At 43.1% G+C, this 24,910-nt stretch overlaps 1 protein-coding gene across 1 annotated transcript in view; it reads left to right on the top strand.

Annotated features, from left to right (window-relative positions):
- TRIR (telomerase RNA component interacting RNase) overlaps positions 1-24,910 on the top strand; it is a 65,860-nt gene that overhangs the window by 11,347 nt on the left and 29,603 nt on the right. The window contains exon 2 of the mRNA XM_044084744.1: positions 8,173-8,250. Coding sequence (XP_043940679.1) covers positions 8,173-8,250 — 78 coding nt within the window. The remainder of the gene's footprint in view (positions 1-8,172; positions 8,251-24,910) is intronic.

Here is a 24,910-nt window from a genome sequence, read left to right as displayed (position 1 = left end):
GCATTTGGCTTATGTTGTAAGCTGGATAGCAGATTGGCTAAAGGGCAAAACCCATACATTACATCCATACTTTGAAAGGGAACCTGCAATCAGTGGTGTTTTGCAGTCTCCATGCTGGGACCCCTTTGGCACTTTTCAGACCTACAGACCACAAACCAAGACATTTTTTGCATACTTGTACAAACTGGGAGTCCTCGTAGGTTCATGTGTAAGTACTAGATTCATTTTAAGCCTAGCCAGTTTCCTTTTTGTGCTTGAAGTAACTATCCCATTTGATTATAGATTAGCCTTAACCATCCCGTGATCCATTATTGTATATTACCCCTAATAAGAATAGTTGTGATTATATCGTATATAATTTGCATAGGATATAGCATTTAGAGCCATCTCTGTCCATTAGTAGTGCAAGGGGCAGACCTGGGGTAAATAGTTTCCCATCCACAGATCCTAGTTGCGCTTGAAAAATGGGCATAGATGAATGATTTATTTGGATGGGGAGTCTGTTCCACAGCAGCTGTATTCTCTGCAAAATGTACATGTCCTTCCAAACAGTTCTATTGATGTCGCAGAAGAGGTTTGAATCCCTAGACAGAGTATTTCTGATGCACTATTACTTGCTGATGTGCAGTAAATCCATTATTAATGAGTCAGAGGATGCCAGACCTGGTATCACAGGCTACCCTACTAGCAGCTGCCTTGTAGAGTACAGTGACAGTGACAGTATACAAGACAGTTTGTTTTTATTTCTTTGTTTTTTTTCCACATCATGATGTTTCATCATTCTAGATGTTGCATTCTAGTATGATGCAACAACAGGGATTTGCATGCCAAAGGGGGAGTCAGCTGTTAGGTAAATGTTGTGACTGTGGTAGTTACTGTCCAGCAGTCACTGTCCACAAGCTCATAAAGCCAAACAACAACTGAGTCAGCTGTTAGGGTTTCTGTGGTAGTTCACTGTACAGTAATGCATTTAGTTTCGGACCATGATTTAGACACCAGTTATTTGAGACCAACCTTCCTGCAGGATGCCCAAATCATTGGGGATTCTGTTAGTGCTTCTAGCTTAACACAGTCCGTCAACTCAAACTTAGCCCTTGGTGGTATTGGCTTACTTCAGGAAAAAGTAGATGCAGAGGAGAGTCCACCAGAACAGAACTTCTTTGATAATCTGCATCCAGTCTGTGAGCTAGTTGGCAATCCAGCTGGTGACACAGGGATTTTTATCTTTAGCTTTTTTACTTTTTCTACTTCTGAGTGGGGGGGGTGGAAAAGCTTTGGCCAGGTCGGGGTATGTGGTGTGTACCATTTTTGCTTTTATTCATTGCTTTGGTGACCTTCTCTAAATCCACCAGGTTGAGTAAGTATGACCTGCCCTTGACTAATCCATACTGAGAAGGGAGCAGTGTTTGGATTTAAGATGCATCCAGGGATGTTTGAACCCACTGATGCAATATTTTGTAGCTTTAGGTAGCACTTTTAGAAATTGGTCTTGTGTGATGGGTGATCCAGTTTCAGGTACATCTTGAAGAACAGATGCAGGGGAGATGGTGGTAAAGTTAGTTAAAAGGTTCACTGTAGCTTCGGTGTAGGTAACAATCTTTCACAGTCTGCTCAGACCATTGTGCTTTTGAAATTACAAATGCAACTTAAATGCCTCATGGTTGCCTTTGGCTTAAGTATCTATTAAACTAATACTTGGCTTTGGTGTATTTTTATTAAACCCCTGAACTATGTTTCACTGACAAGGGCTCTGAAATTCTGGAAATTACACTTCCTACTTTTGGTCAAAGTAATTTTCTTTTTATTATAAAGCTTGATATGCTTCAACCATGTTGTGTTTCACCATTGTCAAGTTGTTGAAAAGCTTGGATGTCGAGGAAAATACATCCACTTCTAAACACCTGGTGTGCTAAAAATTGACTTTTTAAGTGTTGGAAATGCAGTAGTATTTGATACCCCCCAAAAAGCATAGATCTTGGATAATATCCCACTCCAGAATGAGAGTGTTGTTGGGGAGACCTTGGTACTTGAGTTATTAACTCCCTCTCCTCTGATAATTTCAGAACTACAGTGGACTGGAAGTCCTACTAGTTATTTTCCTCTAATATTCTGCAGTGATTGGGTCAGTCATTGAATACAGTGTCCCCTTTGAGATTCTCACTAGATGATATCCAATGACTAGAAAGACCCCAGGGGTTCTTAACTGAGATCTATAGGCTTAAACCCTTTGCTACTGGAAAAGACTGGAGGGCACTGTCCCTTTATTCCATGTCTTGTAGACTCCTGAGGGAGATGTGAGCCTTGCTTTCAGAGACATTGGGGACCTAGTAGTCCTCTTTCTTGTATCTCCACAATCTAATAATTGGACAAATACCGGAACAAGGGATGTAAATCTTGACCAGCAGGTCAAACAAAGTGGAGAGCTTTTCATAACGCGTCTCTTCCCTCTGTAAGTTCAGCAGTATGATACATCCTTTCTTCTGATAGGAACTGCATTAGTCACAGCTTTACTGCCCCCTCGTATTAAACCTCAATTTAAAACATTAAAAATTTAAAAAGTAATAAAATACAAATCTGTCTACTCGTGTAAATCTCTCAAACTTAGTAAATCAAGTAAAAAAATACAAAAGGATATGTTGAATTCACAGTTCCTTTATTAGTAAGCACACACAAGCAATCCATCAAACTTGAGCAAAGGAAGGAAAAACCCTTGGGACACAACTTCCAGTTTCATTATTGCTGTACATTGCTTTGAAATTTGAATTTTTAAAAGTTGTATTTTGCGTGTGTAAGACCACACAGTGTGTGGTCTGTCATTAATGGCTTGCGTATCGTAATGGATTGGCTATATTTGCCTAGCATTATCGCATCCCTTTTGCCTCATTAATACAGTTTTAGCTGTTTAAAAGTAGCTGTAATCGACTAGCCAGCAATGGCTGTATAACAAATTAATTGACTGGTTATGAATTAGTATAAAATAAGTTTTAAGTGTCTTTAAATGTCAGAGCCTTAAAAGTTGAAAAGCTGGGAGTTCAGATCTAATGCACAATGTTTAATTCCACATGAGGTCTGTTTTTAGTGTTTCATTTTGAAAGTAGCTGCCAGCTGTAAAATATGCAGTTGTGCTAGAGGAAGCAGGGTCAGGAATTCTAGGGGGTGGTTCACTAAAACAAATGTATGACTGGCTTTAGTGCTACTGCAAGGTAACACCTGCACAGGTACAGTTGCTATATTTCAAAGTGGAACTTTTAGTTCTTCTAATTTGTTTCACTTTTTTTTATACAAGTTAATTTCATCCATCCATCAAAAACTACTGCTCTTGTAAATTTTTTATTTTGCTTTCAATTTGAAAACACTACCATCATATCCCATCTCTCTCAGTAGTAGTCTTAACACACCCAAGTTCCTGTCGCACTGTAGCCGTCTCTTGCATAGTTATACTGTTTCTCATTTTGTTTTGGGATTTATTTGAATATAATCCAAGACTTTTCTTATCGTCCTGCTCCATTTTGATTCTTAATCGCGGTTTTCTCTTCTGCACCCTGTACAGTAGTTTTGAAGTTAATTTATCTGTGACTTCAGAACTGCACACAGTATTTTAGCTGTAATTTTACTGCTATGTGTTGTGGCATTATTTCTTGTTTTCTTGTGATCAGCTGTCAGAATTGCACATAGTAAAAATAAACTCCCTCCAACACTGTCGAGAGTGATGCAGTTAAGTTTTGTATCCCAGCCTTTTTCCCCCCTTATTGCTCAGGCTTTTCCTCTCTTACTACTTGGGTTATCCAGTAAGACTGCATGCCTTCCATTACTTGTTCAGTGAATAGAAATTGCATCCTGTCTGCTTTTGTTTTGTCAGCCTTTGTTGGTTTCCTTTTGTATTCTGGTGTCAAAGTGGATGAATATATTGATGCATTTGAGGGTGTCTTTTTACCTCGCCCCTTTCATCAAATATCTTCAGTAGAATCTGCAAAGCCAAATTGTTGTACAATGTAGAGCACAAGTATATGCCTGCTAGTTGGACTAGTTCCCCATGCACAAACACCACACCATACACACACACACACACACACACACACACACATGCAAAGGTCCTCAGTAAAAACTTACTAAATGGCAGAAACCTCCAATACACAACACACACACATCACGCACAGCAGACAACACACCAGTGTCACAAACACAGCCCATAAGGCAAAACAATAAATCATAACAACCCACAAGACTTAGTAAATCAGACATACTGGTCATTAGTGACTCAGTTGTGAGGCACCCCAATGACCAGGCTCAACAAGGTCAGTTGTCTGTCTGGTGCCAGAATCAGCCACATCACACACACACATTTTAAGTCTCTCCACAACAAGTACGACTCATTGTCCATGTTGGTATGAATGATTTTAGACATACCTCCCTGGACTATATGAAGAGAGACATGATTGAACGAGTATGTGTTCCAAGCAGGTATGACCCTAGCCCTAAGCAGCATCCTATCTTCACCAAGAATGATACCACAATACGAACAGAGACTTCAGTTGGCTTAGTTTCTGGTGTCATTCAAAAAGGGGGGGGGGGTTCCAGTATCTGTCTGCCTGGGATGGCATGGTTCACAGGCCTCGATGCTTTGCCAGAGATCACTGTCGCCAATGGGTTTCCGGTTCCTAGCCAAGGCGCTCACCTCCTCCATTGTGCCTTTTTAGGAATGCCCCAAAGACAAACCTTCCAACATAAAAGATCTCTCAAAAAGCAAATTGAAGGTCATGCTGCTTAACACTAGGAGCCTTAACCTGAAAATGGACTCACTGGAGAGACTCCTTGCACTGGAAGATGCCGATAGCTGCGCAATCGCGGAAAACTTGGTTTCAGGGCTATGGAGAGCACCCCTGCCTTACTAGGCTATACCTCATTCCACACATTGACCCCCAAAATGAGGTCAGGAAGACTAAGTGTGGTGGAGTCTCTATCTTCATTAAGGACAGACACACCTCCAGAGTGGTTTTCCAGCATGACTCACTGGAACTACTCCAGGTGCAACTGACAGTTGGCAAGACACCCATCCAAGTTATAGCTAGCTATAGATCCCCCTCCAAGACTCGGGACACCCACTTCTGTTGCTTGGATCTACTTAACTCCAATAAGGTACCCGCGAACACCCTGATCCTCAGCTACCCCACCATAAACCGGATGAACTATTTTTGCACTAATGCACGGTCTCAACAATTCTGTGACGTCATCAATTCTAATGCACTAGACCAGTTCATCTCACCCCCCACAAGGGGAGATAACATTCTGGACTTGGTTCTCGCAAACATGGGTGACCGCTGCACCACTCCCATAGTATGCTCTTCCCTGGTGAGATCAGATTATCAGAATGTCTTATTAGAAGTTTCTATCGCCCCCAGCCCTAATTAAGCTGAAAAAAACTTCTCAAAAGCCGACTTCAACCTCCTAAGGGAGGATGTCTGTAGCTTCACACCACTGCACCCCCAGGATGCAGATAACTATGCTAAACAATACGCCAGTGCAGTATACAAGCACATGTATGACTGCATGGACTCAGCCATACCCAATAGAACTAAAACCTGCTCCTCAAGAAAACGCAAACCTGTTTGGTGGACATCCTCTATAAACAGGCTTTACAACAGAAGGAATAAGCTATTGTCCAAGGGTAAAAAGGAACAGATTCAAAATTGGAAAAATTCCTTCCTTTAGCCTCAACAAGCAAATTAGATCACCAGTGAAAACCTCCAGGGCCAATTATGTATCGGAACTATTCTCCAAAACAAAGGGAAATCATAAAGTCATCTTCAGTTACATCAGGAACCTCTGTGGCAAAGCCCAGGTTTGCAACGAATTGATACCTAACAGTATCACTTATACTGATCCTGTTGACTTGGCCAACCTGCTAGCAAATAGGTTCAGTGCAAACTTCACCCCCCTGCTCCCCCCCAAAGGCCCTTTCAACATCCCCAATACTTGTCCCGCACTCGCATCTTTGTAGTTCATGTTACAGACCCTGTCCAAGGCAGAGAACACAGCTTCCATGGCACCTGATAGTATCCCAAGCTGTATTCTGCATCATCTCCGGCAATAACTGACTTTGCCATTGAGCACCCTATTCATTCACAGCCTAAGTACAGGCTTCATTCCAGCAAAGTCGAGAACTGCCATTGTCATCCCCTTGCACAAAGGTGGTGCCACTACTGACCCTGGAAACTATTGCCTCATTAGCTTGAAAGTCTAGTCTGTAAAGCCCCGGACCGTATTATGGATCTCGTAAACAAGGACATAGGCAGTCGCCAAGCACTTGACCCCACCCAGTTAGGATTAGTCAAGGGCAGATCTTGCCTGTTGAAACTGGTTGACAACTTTGAGACTGTCAGCAAGGCCCTGGATGAGGGAAAGTCTGTGCATACGGCCTACCTTGACTTGGCCAAGGCCTTTGACACAATCCCCCACTCAGGCATCATCAAAAAGCTAACCCAACTGGCTCACTGACAGGACCCTCAGTCGAAACAGGCACCTCCATCTCTGATAGCCGACCTGTCACTAGTGGAGTTCCCCATGGGTCTGTCCTGGGACCACTACTGTTTGGCATCCATTTCTCAGTGGTCCAGGCAAAGACAAAAGGTCTGTGGCTGACCAAGTTTGTAGATGTCTGTAAGTTGGGTGCTATCATTGACTCCCCAAATAACACACTTCATTATGGTCTCTCAGCAACTAATGACTGGTGCTAAAGTCATGGCCTCAAGCTAAATGCAAAAAATGTGTTGTCATACCATTAGGCAAAAGCACGACCCCTACTGATTACCACATCAACGGCAACCCCCTAAGCACACATGTGGTGAGAGACCTGGGCACTCAGGTTGATAGCAACCTCCCGTTCTACCATCATGTAGCGGCAGTGGTCAGAAAAGCCTTTTACTTGGCTCATCTCAATAAGTAAACGGATTTTATCCAGAACAAAGGGCATTACCTCTGTGTACTCCCTCATTACACCAGTAATTGAGTGTAAATCCTCATTTGGGGGGGTGTATTTCTCCAAACATCTCCACCAACTGGAAAGGCTACTGAAATACTCTCACAAAGAGAATCTATGGCCTCCAACACATGTCATATGCAGACTGGCTCAAGTCACTATCACTCTACTCTGTATTGTACAGATTGCTCAGGGATGATCTGTGTCTCGCCTACAAGGCAATCTCGGACCCTGCCCTACTAGAGATGTTGCATATCCGTAAGTGTAACTCCTTGCGCACTACCCTTTCTTCAAAAAGGTCCGAGTCTAATATGCAACATCAACAAAACCTGCTGGAGAGAGAGGTCGGTCTCCCAGAGGCTGCTCCATCTCTGGAATAGACTTCCCGTACACGTCAAACAGAGCACCTCACTGAGTCTCCAAGTGAAACGTGATGAATGGATGGGAATCCACAAACCTATCCCAGGGTTCCACCTGTCCTTCATTGACAGGGGTGTGACAGGTGCTGACTGAGATTTCTTTTTGGAGATGACTCTTGGCTAGGCTTGTAAGGGCCCCAGGGCTATTAGCCTAATAACGTCTTATGGTCTACGCATCATGCCAGCAGTAGAAGTCTCTAACTTTTTTTTTTTTTTTCTCTCGTGTCCTTTTTACATTGGTGGGTAAACACAGGCTATATGCCACCCCCCCCCCCAAAAAAAAAAAAACAAAGCTGCTGAGTCGGTACTAAAATCTGAGATCCCAGTGGCTAGTAATTTGTCACAAGCGACAGATTCTTGGATGTGATTTTTGTGGTTATTCATTGTCTGTTGAGTGTGCAGGTATATGCATGTACTCTTATTACATTAGTGTTTGGTTTGTGCCTAGGGGTGTTGCTGGGTTTTTAATGTACTTGACTTTCTTTTTAGATTTTTTTGTGTGTGTAGTAAAGGGCAGAAATGAAGCCTGCTGTGTAACTGATTTGGTTGAATGATGTTTTTTGCTCATCAGGTGCCTGTTAATTGGGTCTGCTGTGTAGTGTCTGCCCTGAAGTCAGTACAGGTGGGTAGTGCATACTGTCTTATGGTGGGGAAAGTACTAAGAGTGAAGGTGGTCCTAATTCTAGCAATCCCTGTTCCGTTATATAGTGGGATACATTGCCATTGCAACTCCCAGGGCTCGTATAACGGTTGCAGTCTTCTGTTCCTTAAACCCAGGTGGGCAAGCGGAGAGGAGGGGCGAAGCTAGCCCTCAAGACTGGAGCGGTAGCCAAGAAGCAAAAAGTTGATGAGGAGGTAAGTTGCCCCCTTTTTTTTCTTTATGGTACTGTTATTTGGCCGTTAAAAATGCTTTATTAAAAACCTGAACATGCTGAAATTTAATTTTTCTACTAGTTTGCTGTTGTGTGACAAGATTTGTAAGCTGTTTATTAATAGGCATTCATGTAGACTTTAAGAGTGTGTACAATTTCTATTAAAACAGTCATTTGAGCAGTGGAAATTTTCAGTCTTTGTTTTGTGTATTGATTGTAGAATCATTACAGCTGACACTGCTTCCTGGCTGAGGCATAGTTGAGATTTCGGCTTCGACTGATGAGTCTAACCTTGAACCTTGTTTGGAATTGCATTTGGAATGAGCTTCTGGATCCATTGTGGAGTATTTGGCATATTGGTGGAATACATAGTGTTTAGTTTTCTTACACTGCAACTGATGCTACCGCAACTTGTCAGCCATATTGACCAGTGTGGTGGCCTGCACCACCTTTTAGATTAGAATTGTTTTGTTTTGGTTATTTTTCTCCACGCTGCTAGCCTTAGTACCTCTCCTCGTTTACTGTTTGTTTACGCCCACAGACTTCTTCTGATGTTGGTTTGGGCCATTGAGTAGATTGAGGTGTCCCAGGGCAGTGTCATATTGCTGCTGTGGTGTTTTTGTAATGGGTAGCCCTCACAGGACTGACCCACACTTTCGCAAAAGAATGTCAGCCCTCAACAACCCACCCCATCCTTTTGCAGAAGTACTTTGTGTAGGTTTCCTAGTCTCCCAGGAAGATCATACCACATTGTGTGCTCCTGGATATATGTTTATAAAGGCTCAAGTCATTTCCCCATTTAAAAGCTCTTAAAACTTTTATTTTTATGCAGAATGTTCAACTGACTGTTTTGTCCTCTGGGATTTCAGTGCTGAATGACTGCACCACTTTTTCCTCTTAAATACTGGTGCTTGTGGTGGTGGCGATGCAATGGCCATTGGCCCATTCCCCTTTTCAGATTTTTTTGACCATCTTTTATGTTCAAGACGTGTGTGAAAATCTGGTGTTCCTTTTTGTTGCATTGCACATTCAGTGTTGCATTAGAGTGCACCACTTTAGCCCACTCAGTACACTGGGGTAATTTTGATCATAGTGTGTTTAGTGACTGGTTACACTTTCTGGAGAAAGGTGTGACTTGTGACGTTAGTATTGTGGACATTTGTTACATTCCTTACACTTAATTATTTATTGTTGTACTGTTGACGTTTTATCTCAAACTACAAGGGCAATTTTCTTTCTGAATTATTCTCCCTGTTATATCACTAAGATGTAGCTTGGTGCCTAGGGAACCCTTCAGTACCTTTCATACAAATTACAAGGCAAGTAAGCCTAGAGACCATATATGCCTTGATAGTACCCACTTTTTTGAAGTACCTCTAATTTCTAGAAGGGTAAAGCCAGATCAGGAATGAATTTGTGAATGTTCAGCCATTTGTCAAGGTTCATCTTGAGAGATGCTAGGGTACCACTCTGGCTTAAATGTAAAGATAGTCTGCCCCAGAATTTGGGAAAATTTTAATTGGATAATGCCTGCCCTCCTCTCATGTTTTGGTTGTCTTGGGAGACCCTTAAGTCATGAGTTTAACTTAGTAGCACTTTCTGTCTTGCAGAGGTCCAAGAGATGAATAGGACTGGGCTGTTAATGACCTGGAATGAGAACTATAGTGATGCACACAGGAGTCTGTAGGAGGCATAATATAGTGCTAGAGTTGCACGTCTGTCTTTAAATCACTAAGAGTTTGTTTGGAAACTGAGTACTTTTATGTTGTAGTGTTTCTGGATAAATGTATTCTAAAGGGTGCATTGTACTGTACAAGTGGTCTATGTAGACAGAGTACATAATCTCGAACTGTTAATGTTTTCATTTCTGATCTTATGCAGAGTTGGGAAAACTGTCTAGACTTGCTGTGACTGTTAGGGAACAGAGCAAGTCTGAGATATTCTGGATGGTAATTAAAGAGGTAAGTGCACAGTTAGTTTGAAAAACAAAACTGGCGAATAGTTCTACCACACAGAGCCATCTCCATTCAAACACACTAGTCAGACTTCTGTAAAAAGAAGGCAGCAAAGGCAGATTCTATAGTTCATTGGGGGGGGGGGGTGATATCCATATTAAATGTTTGAGATCAGTTTGTTATGCAGAGGTTGGACTTGACTGTTCCAGCATTGTGTGTTCCTGCTTGCCTTTGAGAGAAGATTGAGAAAGAGTATAGCATGAGAAGAGGCTAAGAAAGTGATAAATATTGAAATGTGTCTTTGTCCTGGAAGAGAGGAGCAGGCCACAAATGGAGGAGCATGACCAGTAATTAAGGAAACGCTAATACTGAGGTCCGTCTCCCTCACCTTGAGGACTCTGGTTAACAGTAATTGGACAGCCTGGCATTTGGCATTTTCCCATTCTACTGGGCCCCTCCATTTTAACAAACAGTGCTGTGCATATCTGGGCTTGTCTCCTTTATATTTTTCCTTGTGTTACAGTCGTCTGTAAAATAGCCCCAGGCTGTCTTTTGCTTTCTGATCTCTTCAGTAATTGTCATCCGTTCTTTTGCTGACTTGCAGTCCCTTGGTTTTTATTTATTTATTTTATTTTACATTTGTTAACCGGGGGTGTCTGAGTCGAAAAGGCCCTTTTTCAGCAGAGGCCCGGCGAGAAAAGCCCACATTTAGTTATTTAGATATGATCAGTATACACACAAATTACAGGAGATATGTTTTTACAGTGGTATGCGGCACATAAACCGTTTTGAAGCTTAAATACTCAATAGTATGTTTCCCCCATCTCTGGTTCTCTTTCCCCTCAGGTTTGTTTCCTACCTATGTCAGTAATAGTTTAGCTTTAGATTAGCAGCAATGCTGTCTTATGTTTTGTATTGTTTAACAGTAATTTGTTTTCCGTTTGTTAAACTATTACAAAGTAATCCAGGGAGTCTAGGAAGTGTGGTATGATAGTAAAATTTCCCCAGGATGTTACCCAGGTTCTTTGTGTTTGAGCCTACAAGTGCTTCAAGGAATAGTGTGATGTTAGCTTTAAAACTTTTCTAACTCCCACGTTTTACAGTAGAAGTTTAAAACCACTCAAGTTGTCTTCTCTGCCTTGTGTGTCTCTCTTTGCATTCCTGACTTTGTTTCAAAGCCCTTTACAGGCAGTGAGATTGAAAGAAAAGCTTGCATTGATAGGGACTCTTATCGATGTCTCCTTTCTAGAAGCCCAAGTATGCATCTTCTACTGTGTTTGTCATTAGTGTGGGGGGGGGGGTCTGAAGAGTCCCTTGCTTCTGTTAGAGAGCATGTCCTGTATAGTCCTGTGAAGCAAGGTTTAGGGAGTTTTCTTGATGTACCTCTTAAGATGGTTTATTCCTGTGGAATTACTATGATTATAGCAGGTTGTTGTGTGGAATGCAGTATGATGTGGTGCTAGGTCTCTTCCCATTAATATCAAAGTAATTTGAGCACTCTCGTAACCTAGTTTTTTTTTTTTTGCCTATTTTCCATGGTTCTCCTTATCTGACTCTGTTCAGGCTCCAGTTCTCTCACCACAGTTGTCAGTGGACTGAGTAAAGCCAGATGCTGCTGTACTGTCAGGTTCATGGCCCCACCTGATGCCAAGGCTATTTAGTGTTGGTGCCTCTTTTGGAGGAACTTTTGCCCTTGTCCACCTCAAGACTTAAATGGTTCTTCATCCATTCTCATTGGGGTTTCAGCAGAATGGTTCTTGGCCCTCTTCCTTCAGTCGTGGGCTCAGCATTAACTAATTTATTCTAGTATGACCTGGATCTATGGATGGAAACAAGAAATTTGCCACATGACTGATCTTGGCCCCCCCAAGGGTAGTTACCCTAATATTCACTTATGAAATTAAGATCAGTAACTAATAGCATTGAGTAACTTAACAAGGAGCACTAAACCCTGAATCTGTCAATTGGTTAGAGAAATGGTTTTAATTTTTACGGATGTAGAGCTTCTAAGACTAATAGCGGAATTCATGCAGTGTATGTATAGTGCAAAAATGGGCAGTGCTTTGTGAAAGAGTGAGAATATTAAGTAGCCTGACCTTGCAATAATGGATGTCATTTAACTTACTAAATGGGAATGCACTGGAGTTCTGTGGGTCTGTCTGTGTCAATGCAGCTGACAGTTTTACTGTCATGTAAGTGTTCTCTTCAGAAAGACAGATGATGGTAGCAAGAAAGGTAGATTCTTGGAATTAACTTTTATAGCAATAAGCTCTTCTAGCTTCAGTTGGTGTGAAATGTAGGCAAATAAGTGAGTGTTAACTAGCAGTAATACAATTTTTTTTTGTAGCGAAGGAGAGTAAGTTTCCTTTGAGACCTGTGATTGTTAGGTTTTTAACATTATCACCTTTACTGTCCCAAAAAGTGTATGTATAATATGGAGTAGCGCTCATAATTTTGGGATGTAGGTAGTGGAATTTAGGATTGAACTTGTAACTTGCAGAAGGAAGTCCTCTTGCAAAAAATATTTTTTTTAAAGTAGAAAGATAGATAGGAAAATTTTTTGTGAAGGGCAAGTGTACTGACAGTAATGGTTGTAGGGGAACAAATGGTGCAAGCTGGAGTAGAATGCTGTATTGATGTGAATAACTGCAGCTGTGTCAGAAAAGAGGGAGAAGATTGGGATTTGGGAAAGGTTATTATACAGTGTACCAGAATTTTGAAGGGGGTGGGCTGCAGGATTGGTAGTGTTCTACATTTCTAAAATCTAGTGCCCTTGTGGTATGTACCATTCCAAACATTTGACATAATTTGAAAACCCACAATGCTTAAAGAAAAAAAAATCAAGGGCCTAAAATCATAAAAACTGTGTGCAGACCAGTTTTTTTTGCTCGTCTTATGTCATACCAGGCTGCTAAGGGTCCATCTCTGCTTCCTGTACAGAGGCCTTGACAGACCTTATCCTGTCAGGCCTACTGCATATTCACAAGTCCAGTGGGAGCATAAACACTTCCTCGAGGAGCTCTAACTTTTTGCAACATAAATAGAATATGTTGGCGGGATAGATGTGTGTTGGAGAATACCACCAGTTTGGAATAGTCTTCCTCTCCAAGTAAACCAAAGTATCTGCTAACATTACTTGTATACAATCTGGACATGTACATGGGTAAGTGCGCATTCTGTCCAGGTTTGGCACCTTTGTCTCTTATGGATAGGGGCAACATGTAAATGTTGGTTTCTGGATTATTTGCCTTAACTGTAAGGGCAGTAAACTTCCTGGAAATGTATGGATAGGCTTCTAAAGATCAGTAGCCTAGTAAGTACCTGTGAACTTTGATATGACTATTTTGTTGGTTTGTGTGTTGAGTAGTATAATATTGCTTTGTATTGTTGGAGTTTAGCTGTATCAGTTTCCCAACCTTTCCGTGCATTCTGTTTTAGTTTGTGCTTCAGGTGGAAGATATGTTTTGTTTTGAATATCTACTGTATTATAGATGGTAGATAGGGCAGTGGTGGTTCATTGAAGCTCAGATGATAGCAGAGCATCAGAGTTACTGAGAATGAAATGTAACAGGTGGATGGGGTTTGAAACCCTATTCAAAACAGAATAGTAGGCTTTGAGGCAGTTTTTATATGGTGCCAACTTGGTAAGTTTTATAGGGGGGTTGTGATAGGTCTCGAATAATTAGCCTAATTACCTCCTGTGAGATTCGGTCTTATGCCATTAAGCAGTTTTGTGGCATTAAAAGATGTGGTTGAAGATCTAAGATTGGAATTTTAGTTGACGTTTAGATTCACCACAGATTAATAAAGTTTGTAAAATAGTGAATGGGAAACTAGATTTCAGCATGTTAACAAAGGTGTATGAAGGGATGCATATGGTAGCTATGTATATTTTGGTATAACCTTTTGAGATGAATGTAAGTTGAGGACCAGTTTGAATTACTTATCGGGGTATTATGCGTGGCAAAAGTAGGAGAGAGCTGGGCATCCTTTTCTTACCAGTAGTAAGAACTCTCTTCCTCATGTTGAGTCCTGGACGATAGTTAGAATGTCATAACTAGATTAGAAGTTATTATGGGGAATCCATATTGTGGAAGTACTGGAGAATTTGATTTTAATGGGAGGTGGCTAATTTTATTTTGCCCATTTGTTATACTTCATAGACATACAAACAGAATTATACAAAGTGTCCTGCATAGTTGGGGGTTGGAGTGCAATGGAATGGCCTGGTGATTGGTATTCTTTTTATAAAATGGTACAAAATTTAATATTGTTTTTTTGTGATATCAATCAAATGAATACTATAAGTGCAAAGTTTAGTTTGTGCTGAAGATGTTGCCATTTACAATTTGGTAATTCTAATTATTCTAGAAGTATGACTTTGTTGAAGTTATTACCCAATTTGGTAAGCTGTTTAGGATACCACCTCCACTGGAAGTTGCAGGTTGTACTAAGTTTTGAGCTCCACTAGATGGGATGATTATCACTACATTGGACTGTGGACTCCAGGGTAGTGTATGCAGTAGCAGGGATGCTGTTAAAGGGGGTAAAAACAAAATACTAACCACATACACACACTAATACTCAAAAGTCAGAACTGATGGCAGGAAATATGAGCAGTAAGTTCATCTGATTCCTGCTGGCAAGCTTTTAAGGAGGAAGCAGCAGATTGACTGTTCAAGAAGGAAGAATATGGAGTCCCTGAAGAGTGGAGGGACAGTCCTATTATCTACATTAAGGGATACTTTCGCGTCCTACAATCCAGTCCCATTCTTCAGTCTATTGAGAAGGCAAGGAGTGCCTGGCATATAGCATGGCCATAACATTTTAGTACTGTTTTGAGGTGCTTTCTAAAGGCGAGAATGTTTAGCTGAACTATGGAAACCAGGCAGATGTGGTGGCCAGAAGTTTTGCGGAGCAGGACTGCTGTGCAGTAACTTAAGCTGTGCTCCATCAGCATTATTTCTCCAGTCTTGAAACCTTGTTAAAGATTTTGTCTTCCGTAGTGCTGTATGTCCTGAGTTACCTTGGGTCTTGTGTCGCCATCATGTACACTGATCTCCACCCTCTGTGGGAAAAGTTAAGTACTCAATCGGCAGCGGCCTTAGGTCAGCAGGTGCCCTAGGCAAAAGGGCTCCACGGCACCCCCACACACACACCACCCAGGTGCCCCCATCCTGGTCTACCTACACCAAATAAATACTGGAAAAGCACCCCCTGTTACAGTGGTTGCTGTCTTGTTGGCCTATGCCTAAGGCCGGCTATGTACTCCCATCTCCTTTTTTACAAAGTTTTCTAAATCTTATTTTTCTTAGGCTTGGAGTAGCTGGGTATTACTAATTCATTTTTTGGACCGTACTTAGTTTAGCCCCATTTCTTTCTCCTCCAGTTTCTCGGCTGCATTTTTCCACCACTTTTTTGATTGGAAAAAATACTGTCTTAATTTAGCAGGTTTCCTGTCAACAATGCTGCCTTTTTCAGTAGCTGATTCTTGTCTGCAGTGGTGGGAAGGGGTGCTTCCCCTTTCTTTGAAGCTTTTCAGCGTGGACAAAAAGCAGTGCAAAAAAGCTTCAAAAAATGTGCCAAATCCCACTCTAAGCAACCATGGTGTGCTTAGAAGTGGGTAAGTTTTCTGAGACTTGTGCCATTTTGCTATTTCAGCTTTAGAGGCTCCTCTGATAGTTGAAATAAGTTTATACAGAAGGGGCTGCTGCTTCCAGTCCAGACATTGCTAAAGGCAAGAAAAACTGACAAAGCTGAAAGAATTCCAAAGTTGTAAAATTTAGAGAGGAGTAAAAGGCATTCTGACTGCTTGGGACCCTCTTCAGTAGCAAAGATTCCAAGTCTATATGTCCAGATGGCAGGACACCAACCTATACCCCTCCTTCAGAGCTGTTGGATGAAGGACTGCAGATCACATCTTGGCTGAAAGAGATCCAAACTGGATCTCTTCCCTGCCTCCTGCAATTACTTCAAGTTGTTTCAGGTCCTATAAAAGTACATCAGAGGTAGACCTGGATTGCCTGAAAACCTTTTTGTTAAGATTTAGAGATGTCATTCCTCCTCTGGCTTTTGTGCTTGTCCTCTGTCACTCCCTTCAGAGGTGAGCAGTCTGGCATCCCATTCATCTCTTTTTATCCCTGCAATTGGGAAGCGATCACATTTGAAAGGTGTATCAAAGAGATTATATACAAAGTCTATTCTGTACTCCCTTCCCCCAAGATCAAGGATTGGGCAAGATTGCTGAAAACCTTTCTTGCTTACTGTTCAAAAAAGCCATCAAAGAGGTCTCGTCTCAAAGTTGGCATTTTACACAAGTTTCTCTTTGGTTCCCAAGAAAAATCGGGACCTCTGGGCCCATACTGGGCTTTGGCTACCTCATACAGGTGATTGATCCAGTTTAGAGTGGTCATGCAGTCAACCTTGCTTTTTTAGAGCAGATGGCTGGATGTGCTCAGATTTTTCGAGACACTTGCCTTCACATAAAGATAGTAAAGGATTCTAGAAAGTTCATTTCTGTATGGAAGATTGTCATAGTAATTTTTGAGCCTTGCCCTTCAGACTCACCATAGCCTCCAGGGTGTTCAGGTGTATAGCCATCACAGCAGCTCCAGAATGATTACAGGAAATATTGTTCATGTTTATCACTGCTGCAGAAACCTACGCTAGACAAGTTACGTCCTGGCTAGGATACAGCAGTCATCCAGCTTGCAAAGCATCAGGATACCTTCCATGCACCCATATAGCTCAATTCCTGTCAGAGCTGTCATGCCAAGTGAGACGGGGATGCCAAGCCCCGAGAGGACCTTGCTAAAGTTTTATGTCTACAACCTGGCATAAAAAATGTGCAAAAGGTGGGGGGTGGAGGAGGGAGTGAGCAGCTACAACAGCAGTGGTGATTCAAATATCTACTGTTATGGTCAGTTTACTGTGTGTGTGTCTCTTCATATGGATCAGTGCTGCAGTGACCGTGGCTATATAGGTAGGTTACCATAGCTTAAAATAACTGGGATGTGGCAGGGGAAGGGTCCAGGAGTCCCTGGAGAATGGAGCTAGCAAAGCCTCCCCTACACTTGGAGAGGGGAATTTACTTTATAGTGCTGTGTAAAGTATTTACAGAAGACCAAGTTGCTGCTTCTAGAATCCAACCCTTTCCAAAAAGCCATAGATGGCCAGTGCCCTGAGAGTGAGCCTTTACCCTATTCGGAATAGTTTTGTTGTGGTGGGAGTAAAATGAAATGGCCCGAGAGAACCATTTCAGAAATGGTCTGCTTTGAGCCAGGTTGTCCCTTTTTAGCTTCACAAGAAATTAACTGATCAGAAGTTCTGTAAAAGTTTATCCTGTCTAGATGCTACCAGAGTTGACTGTGGACATCCAGGTCATGAAGTTCCTTTCTTTTCTCCCTCATTTTTGGGTTCTGGAATAAGTGGGGGTGGGGGACAGAGATGAACAGAAAACATAGCTTAGGCTACTGCAGAAATAATCATTCAAGAATCTACTGTTTGTTTACCTACAGGAAAACCCAGAACGTAGAGTTTTGTATCTGGACGACTGGCTGCAAGCTACTTCCACAGTCAGATCTGTCTTGTCCTGAAGTTACTTAGTCATGATATATCTGCCCTTTGAGATACCTATATACTTTCAGAAATCCAATCTTGTCCTTTCTCAGAGGATCTTTTTCATAGGCTGGTACATGGACACAACAAAATCTATAGCATCACTTCTGCAGTAAAGTATTTAGACCTTGAAAGAGGTTCTTGCCCTTCTTCCAGTTGCATTTCCCACTGCAGCTCTGATTCTTGGGTTCTGGACCTTATTCTGCATACAAGTCTAATGGTTTGCTACGCACATTACCTTATAAGAATTCTTCAGAGGCCCTTGCATGCCGAACAGTCGCAGCTTCTGCACCCTTTAAATATGCATAGACAACTGATTTGCCAGGTAAACCTAAGGCTCACTCCTGCAGCAGAATGGCAAACTTCTACTGTCTTTCAGGTGCTCTTCAAAACATGTAGTATGTGAAGCTGCTTCTTTGTCCTCCATGCGCATTTTTGTTTGTCGAGCATTATAATTTGGATTCCATTTTAAGATCTAGAACATCCATTTTTGCCTCTATCCATTAGGGTTTTTTGTCATGATTCCACCCTGGACTTGTAGGAGCTTGGGATTTTGACCCTCATTTTGGGCTGGGCAGACTGAATGAACAGCGCATGAAAGTTATGTACCTAATGTAATGTTAGGTACTCTCATGTCCATCTGGTACGAAAGCCCTCCCTTCATCTCCTTTCCTTTATTTATGTGACCTTATAGGACCTGAAGGATTTTTGACATTTTATTGGTAACTGTGTAAAATCTTTTATTGGCATTTCTGTTCACTTTGCTTCAGTGAGTGGTGCCAAGATGTCAGACTGTCTTTGGTAACTGCACTAGAGCTTGATGGGAAGAAAAATCCTAAAGGGGCTCAAGGCTGGAGCTGTAATGCTGCTTGGTTGAATCTCACAAGCAGCACGAGGGATCCACCGGTTGTATTGGACCGACGCGAATGAAAGGATCTTGCATTATGTTAAGTATATAACTTTGTTAATGCCTACTGAAAATCAAGGTGATGGGGTTCTTGTGTAGTTTCTGTTGAACTATTTGTTTTATAACTTCTACATTTGTACAGTAAAAGGAAGCTGATGGAAGAGCCGTTGAATCATTTGGATAGGTTTAAATGATGGCAAAACGTACTTGTAAAAGTTTTTCTATTGAGCTAAGACGACAGAAGCATGAAGTATCTTAAAGCCAAGTTTCTTGAACAGTCTTGTACATTACTGTAAATAAGACATCATCTTACAGATTTAGCATAAGTGCCCATTAATAATTTCTCCATTTTGTCAGCTATTTCAAAGTTTTTTTGCAGTCCTCTGCCAAACAGCACTTTTAAAAAGAGAATCTGTGGCCTCCTCTTCCTTGCTTCAACCTGTGGATTATCAGATTGGAGTTTGATATGAGGCTGGCAATTTCTCAGACTTCAGCTCACTAGGCACTGCCTCCCCTACCCACAGTCTCTCACTCCCCTAAGAATACTACATATCTAGTTTGCCACCATTCCAGGGTAGCAGTTCAGTATGGCTCCATTTGAATGTATAGTTTTGAAAATATTTTTTTCCAGTACCTTGTAGGAATTTAGTCTGGTTAGGTGTTACTAGGTTTGGGTTGGGTAGTTTTAAGATAGGTGTGTGTTTTTTGCTTGGTGCAGGTCTGTAATGACAGGTTTTTTTCCCCCCTTTTAGAGTTTGCATTTTTCTCTGCTCCTTGTCTAGTATTTGGTCATTGTCAACGGTGTTTAGTTTATGGTAGTAGCTGGTTTAAGTTGTTGGTGTGCAATTTTTTTCTCTTAGTGCTATAAGATAGGGCCAGGTGAAATGTTTGCTACATTTGCTTTGTAGTAGGAATTTCTAGTGTGTGTTTGTAGCTCTGCTGTCCCTTCTCTTTTCAGTTGCAGCAGTTGATCCGAAAGGATTCAAGAAATGTGCAGTGTGTGGGCAATGCTCCCCTCACAAGATGCTCACAACAGGTGCATCTCGCTTGAGGGTTGCTTATCCTGGAGTCCTCTCTGTGACATTCGTGAGAAGTTTGGTACTCTGGCTGTCAACATAATGAGAACCAAGCTGGTCCTCAAGGAACTCCTTCCAGCTTGTGACTCTGCTTCATCTTTCTTGTCCAAGGAAAAATTAGCTCAGCATCACAATCCTACATCTAAGGACCACAAACCTGTGAAAGGGGGAATATGAGGTCTACCTCTGCGGCTCCTGTTCCATCTAGCCTGCCAGATCTGAAGGTCCCAAGGCCGTCTGGGTCCTTCGCTGCCTCAGCACCAGCATTGACTGTGACTCCTCTGGGCTGATTTGTCTTCGGTGCCTGGGCAAGGATCCCTCTTGCAGTGTCTCAAGCCACTTTTTCGTCAAGGGGGCTCTCATGGAGCATGTGGCTTCCCCTTTTTCACATTCTGCTCCACCGGAGTTTTAGCCAGAGCCTTCTCCTTCCCCACCTTGGGTCTGAGCTTCTCCAGTTTGGCCTTGAACAGCTAATTCCTTGCCATCTGAATGAACTCCAGGCTTGCTTCAGTGGCTTCATCCTGTAGGTCATCGTTGTTGGTGGGCAGTCTGAAGAGGTCTTTTCTTGCAAGCACAGGTGCAATTAAGCCTTATTCCTTTGGCTCTGTGTTGCCTCCCTGGAACCGCAGATCCTTGGGCCCCATGGATCTACGGTTACTGGACCTGACTTATGTTCTCATCCCTTGCAAATGGCCTACCTTTCCTTATTTTTATACTTTTTTTTTTTTTTTTTTTTTTTGCTACGACCCCAACTTTAGTCTCCTTGATTTCAGCTGTATCAGAGCTAAGTAGCTCCTCTGAGCTGAGGAGTTGAGGCTAGCATCTCTGGGTTGGGTTAAACTATCCTGGCTTCGGGTTCCTCCCTTCTGCTGGGAGTGTCTGTTAGCTTTGCCCTGGTCTGAGGCAGGGTGTAGCTTTCCTCCATCCTACCCAGACTCCCATGTCGGTGTTCCTTGGATCCGAAGACCATCTGCATCAGTCAGCTACCTTCTGCCTTCGATTTAGAGAGCATGTTCTCTGGTAAGAAGGATTGGTTGAATACAGCCGGTGCCCACACCACACCCACCTGAGACCATCCATCATTCTGCTCTGGGAGTGCTCATTCCTGTTAGTATCCATTCTGTGCCCCTACCCACACCCCCACAGACTCTCTGGAGTGGTAGTGACCGATAGAGTTTATGCAAGAGGAAGCACCTGGACTCTCCCCAGGAGTCCCTCATGGAGGATACTGAGCTCGAGAAAGTGTGATCCACAAAGTCTACGTGTGGTAATCTCTTGGAGCATCTTCTCCAGCACAGGGACTGGACCACAGAAGTCCTTTTTCAGAGGGAGTCAGTATTTCCGGAGGCCTTTGGGGTTGGCCTGTCCACTGCCTGGGTGATTTCCCCTGCAAATGTACTTGTCAACCTGATGTCTCAGGTGTGTGAAAGGAACCTGATACAGTGGAACCAATCCCCAAGAAGCTGGATAAAATCTTATGGCTGTGGATGCAGTCATGGTGACAGCTGCCACTAAAGAACATTTTAGGAGAGTTCCTTGGTCTGTCCTGTGAAAAGTGAATCTCTAGCGTTTGACCATTTGGAGGAAGCTGTCTTCGCCCTCCAAGTGACTATAGATGCGTTTTATGACCATCTTTCTCACTTGAAACTACAACATGATATAGTATCAGTAGTAGGATCATAGGAAGTTACTAGGGTATTGGCCTAGCCAAGAGTTTAGCCCATGTTTAGACAAGTCAGCACCCAGAGCCCCTGTCCAGCAGGGACATAGGTGGAGTCCCAGGGGTGTATTTTCTGTTTCCCATGCAGTTATCCAGGTTGTGCCTAAAAAGGGATAATGAGGTACTCTGCTCGACATGGAGAGGGAGTCCATTCCACAAATGGAGAAGTCTCTCCGGGAGACTCACCTGTCCCACCAACAAGTCCTGTTGATGTCCCAGACCAGGCTGAGGTTACGAGTGTGGGTTACTCGAGTGGAGCTAGACTTGTGGATATGCAGCAGTCTCCTCAAGGTGAGGTCGGAGATTTCTTTGCAAGTCACAGTCACCTCTGAGGAGTCTGTACGAAACTGAGTAGAGGGACAGGGTTTTTAGCTTATCTGTGTAGGGTGGATGTTTGAGGCCCTGGATTCTCCTGGTGAGGAACCTCTGATCTCTCCAGCTGCTGCGTGTGCTTTGCGAGGTACATGCCAAAGGGGGGGCATTGTACTCTAATTGGCCTTATGAGGGAAGAATACAGGATGTTATGATCTTGTCCCTGGATGAGATGCCCTTACTTATGAGGTGGGCCATATAGAAAGCTTTCCATACAGCAGAAGCAACATGGTTGTCAAAAGTCAGGTTGCTATCAACCTGGGTGCCCAATCCCTCATGTCTGACTGCATGCTTAGGACATTGTTGTGTCTTTCGGCTTTTCCCCATTTAGGGGTCGCCACAGTGGAACTCCGGTCCGCTAATGATTGGCCATAGATTTTTACATGCCGAGTTGCTGGCCCTGATGCACAACCTTCAATGAAGGTATGCCCATTCACTCATGTCTCCACACAAGGTGCTCTAGCTAAGAATCTAACAGGGCAACATCTTACTGTGAGGCGACAACGCTGCTGCAGCACCACCACCGCTTAAGACATTGTTGTTAATGTGATATGAGGGGAAGTCACTCTCTTTCCCCCCCCCCCCCCAAAGGGGATGATGATGCATTTTTTGGCATTCAGCTTGAGGCCATGTTTCTGGCACCAGTCACTTGTTTGGGTGAAACCCTCTTGGAGGACGTCCATATCACTTGGGGAATTGCTGACCGTGCCCGACTTGCAGTCCTCTGCAAACTTGGTCAGCCATAGCCCATTGGTTTTGGCCTGCACCTCCGAGAAGTATATGCCGAATAACTGAGGCCCCATGACCCATCCCTGGGATACGCTACTCTGGTCTAGTGCTTGAGGTGGCTTCCTCTATTTTGATTAAGTGGGTTCTGTCCATGAGCTAGTTTGCTACCCATCTCTTAACACATGGATTGATGCCTAGTTGAGAGTTTAAATATCATGTTCTAGTGGGGAATGGTGTCGAAGGCTTTGGCCAGGTCGAGGTAGGTGGTGTGCACGGTCTTCCCCTCGTCCATGGCTTTGGTGACTGTCTCAAAGAAGTCGATCCAATTTTTAACAGACCTGACCTCCCCTTGACAAAGCCAAACTGTGTGGGGTCGAGTGTTTGGAGGTTGCCAGTGTCCCCTGTTAGAGGTCCATGATCTGTTCTGTGGCCTTCAAATCAGGCTAGTTAGGCTGATGGGTCTGTAATTTCCCAGATCGATGGACACTCCACCTTTGTGTAAAGGGATGACAGTGGCTGTCCTCCACTCAGCTGGGATAAAGCCGGTACTCAGGCTTTGGTTGAATAGGGCGCCTAATGGTGCTGTAAGCTCATGCCGAGTTCATGTAGGATGGATCCTGGGATGTTATCTGGTCCCATGGAGGCTGTATTTTATGTCTTTGAAAGGGCAGTGATGACCTGCTCCATAGAGATGGGGGGGGGCAGGTACTGGGGATATCCAGATTTTACTGATTGGGGGGGGCACAGAGGGGTGAAGTTTGCTGAGTATGTCAGCCAGTAGGTTGGCTGTATCTACAGCATTTATGCATGTGGTGTTCTTGACCTCCGGTTCTGAACAGATCTGGGTGCTTCCTTTGAGATTGCAGACATATATTTGAAGAAGGACTTATGATTGTCTCTAGTAGATGTGGCCAATTTGAACTCTTACGTTGGCTTTAGAGGATTTCACTAGTGCTCTTATTTATAGGTTCATACTAGGCTATCTGCCCAAGGGCATTTATAAGCCTAGCCCAGAGTTTTGTGGCTTTCGCCACCCCTTTAGTTTGGAGGATACTATGCCCATTATTTTGCTGTGCCTCTGTCAAGCAGTGACACTGAGATAATCCCTGGGGTATATCTGCGATCTCCCATCCATTGGTCAAGATTTCTCTTGAACAAAGCCAGCGAGGTGCTCTGCCTCACATGTACTGGGATTTTGTTCCACAGCATAGGGAGTCTCTGGGTGATGAATCTGTCCCTCCAGCACGTCCTATTAATAACCGTGTCAAGGTTTAAGTCTCCCGCCCTTGTAGTTCTGAGGGATCTAGATTTTTTGAGGTGAAGCATGTTCATCAATTCTGGGTTGGACATGGCCTTGTATGTCAGGCACAGGTCACCTCTGAGCAGACTGTAAGCGACTGAATAGAGCTGAAGTTCCTTCAGTCGGGCAGCATAGGACATATTTTTGAGACCCTTTATTCCTTTTGGTGAGGAACATAGGACATATTTTTGAGACCCTTTATCCTTTTGGTGAGGAACTTTTGGGGCCTTTCCAGTTGCTGCAGGTGTCGTGTCATATGCATTCCGAATGGGGCATTGTACTCTATCATTGGTCTGATGAGTGAGTACAGGGGGACGATGACTTCCCTTGATCTAGATGTGAATCCCTTCATGATCAGGTGGGCAATGTAGAAGGTCTTCCTAACTACTTTGGCAACGTGAGTGTCAAATGAAAGGTTACTGTCAACCTGGGTCCCCAGATCCCTGATAACCTCTTCTGTGCTTAGTGGGTTGCCGCCTATATGGTAGCTAGGGGTAACCTTGTTTTTCCCGAAGGGTATGACTATGCATTTTTTGGCGTTTAACTTTAGGCCATGGCTCTGGCACCAGTTATCCGTTTCTATAAGACCCTTCTGAAGGATATCTGTGTCAGATGTGTTCTCAACTATGGCGCCCAGTTTGCAGTCATTTTGTCAGCCATAATCCTCCTGTGTTTGCTTGTACTTCTGAAAAGTAGATGCCGAACAGGAGAGGGCCCAGGACTGAGCCCTGTGGGACACCACTTGTGACAGGCTTTGAGTCTGACATGGCGCCAGCAACTCTGACCCTGTGGGTTCTGTCACTTAGCCAGTTTGCAACCCATCTTGTGACATATGGGTTTACATTTAAGCTGATGAGTTTTTCAATGATACCCGAGTGGGGTATTGTGTCGAAGCCTTTGCCAGGTCGAGGTAGGCTGTGTGGACTGCCTTTCCCTCATCAATGGCCTTGGTGACTGTTTCAAAAAA

The sequence above is a fragment of the Protopterus annectens genome, chromosome 9.part0 (genome assembly GCF_019279795.1).
Source record: "Protopterus annectens isolate FY-2018-M chromosome 9.part0, PAN1.0, whole genome shotgun sequence".
NCBI classification, from domain to species: domain Eukaryota; kingdom Metazoa; phylum Chordata; order Ceratodontiformes; family Protopteridae; genus Protopterus; species Protopterus annectens.
The sequence above is the reverse complement of the archived record's forward strand: the minus strand, read 5'-3'. Positions and strand labels throughout refer to the sequence as shown.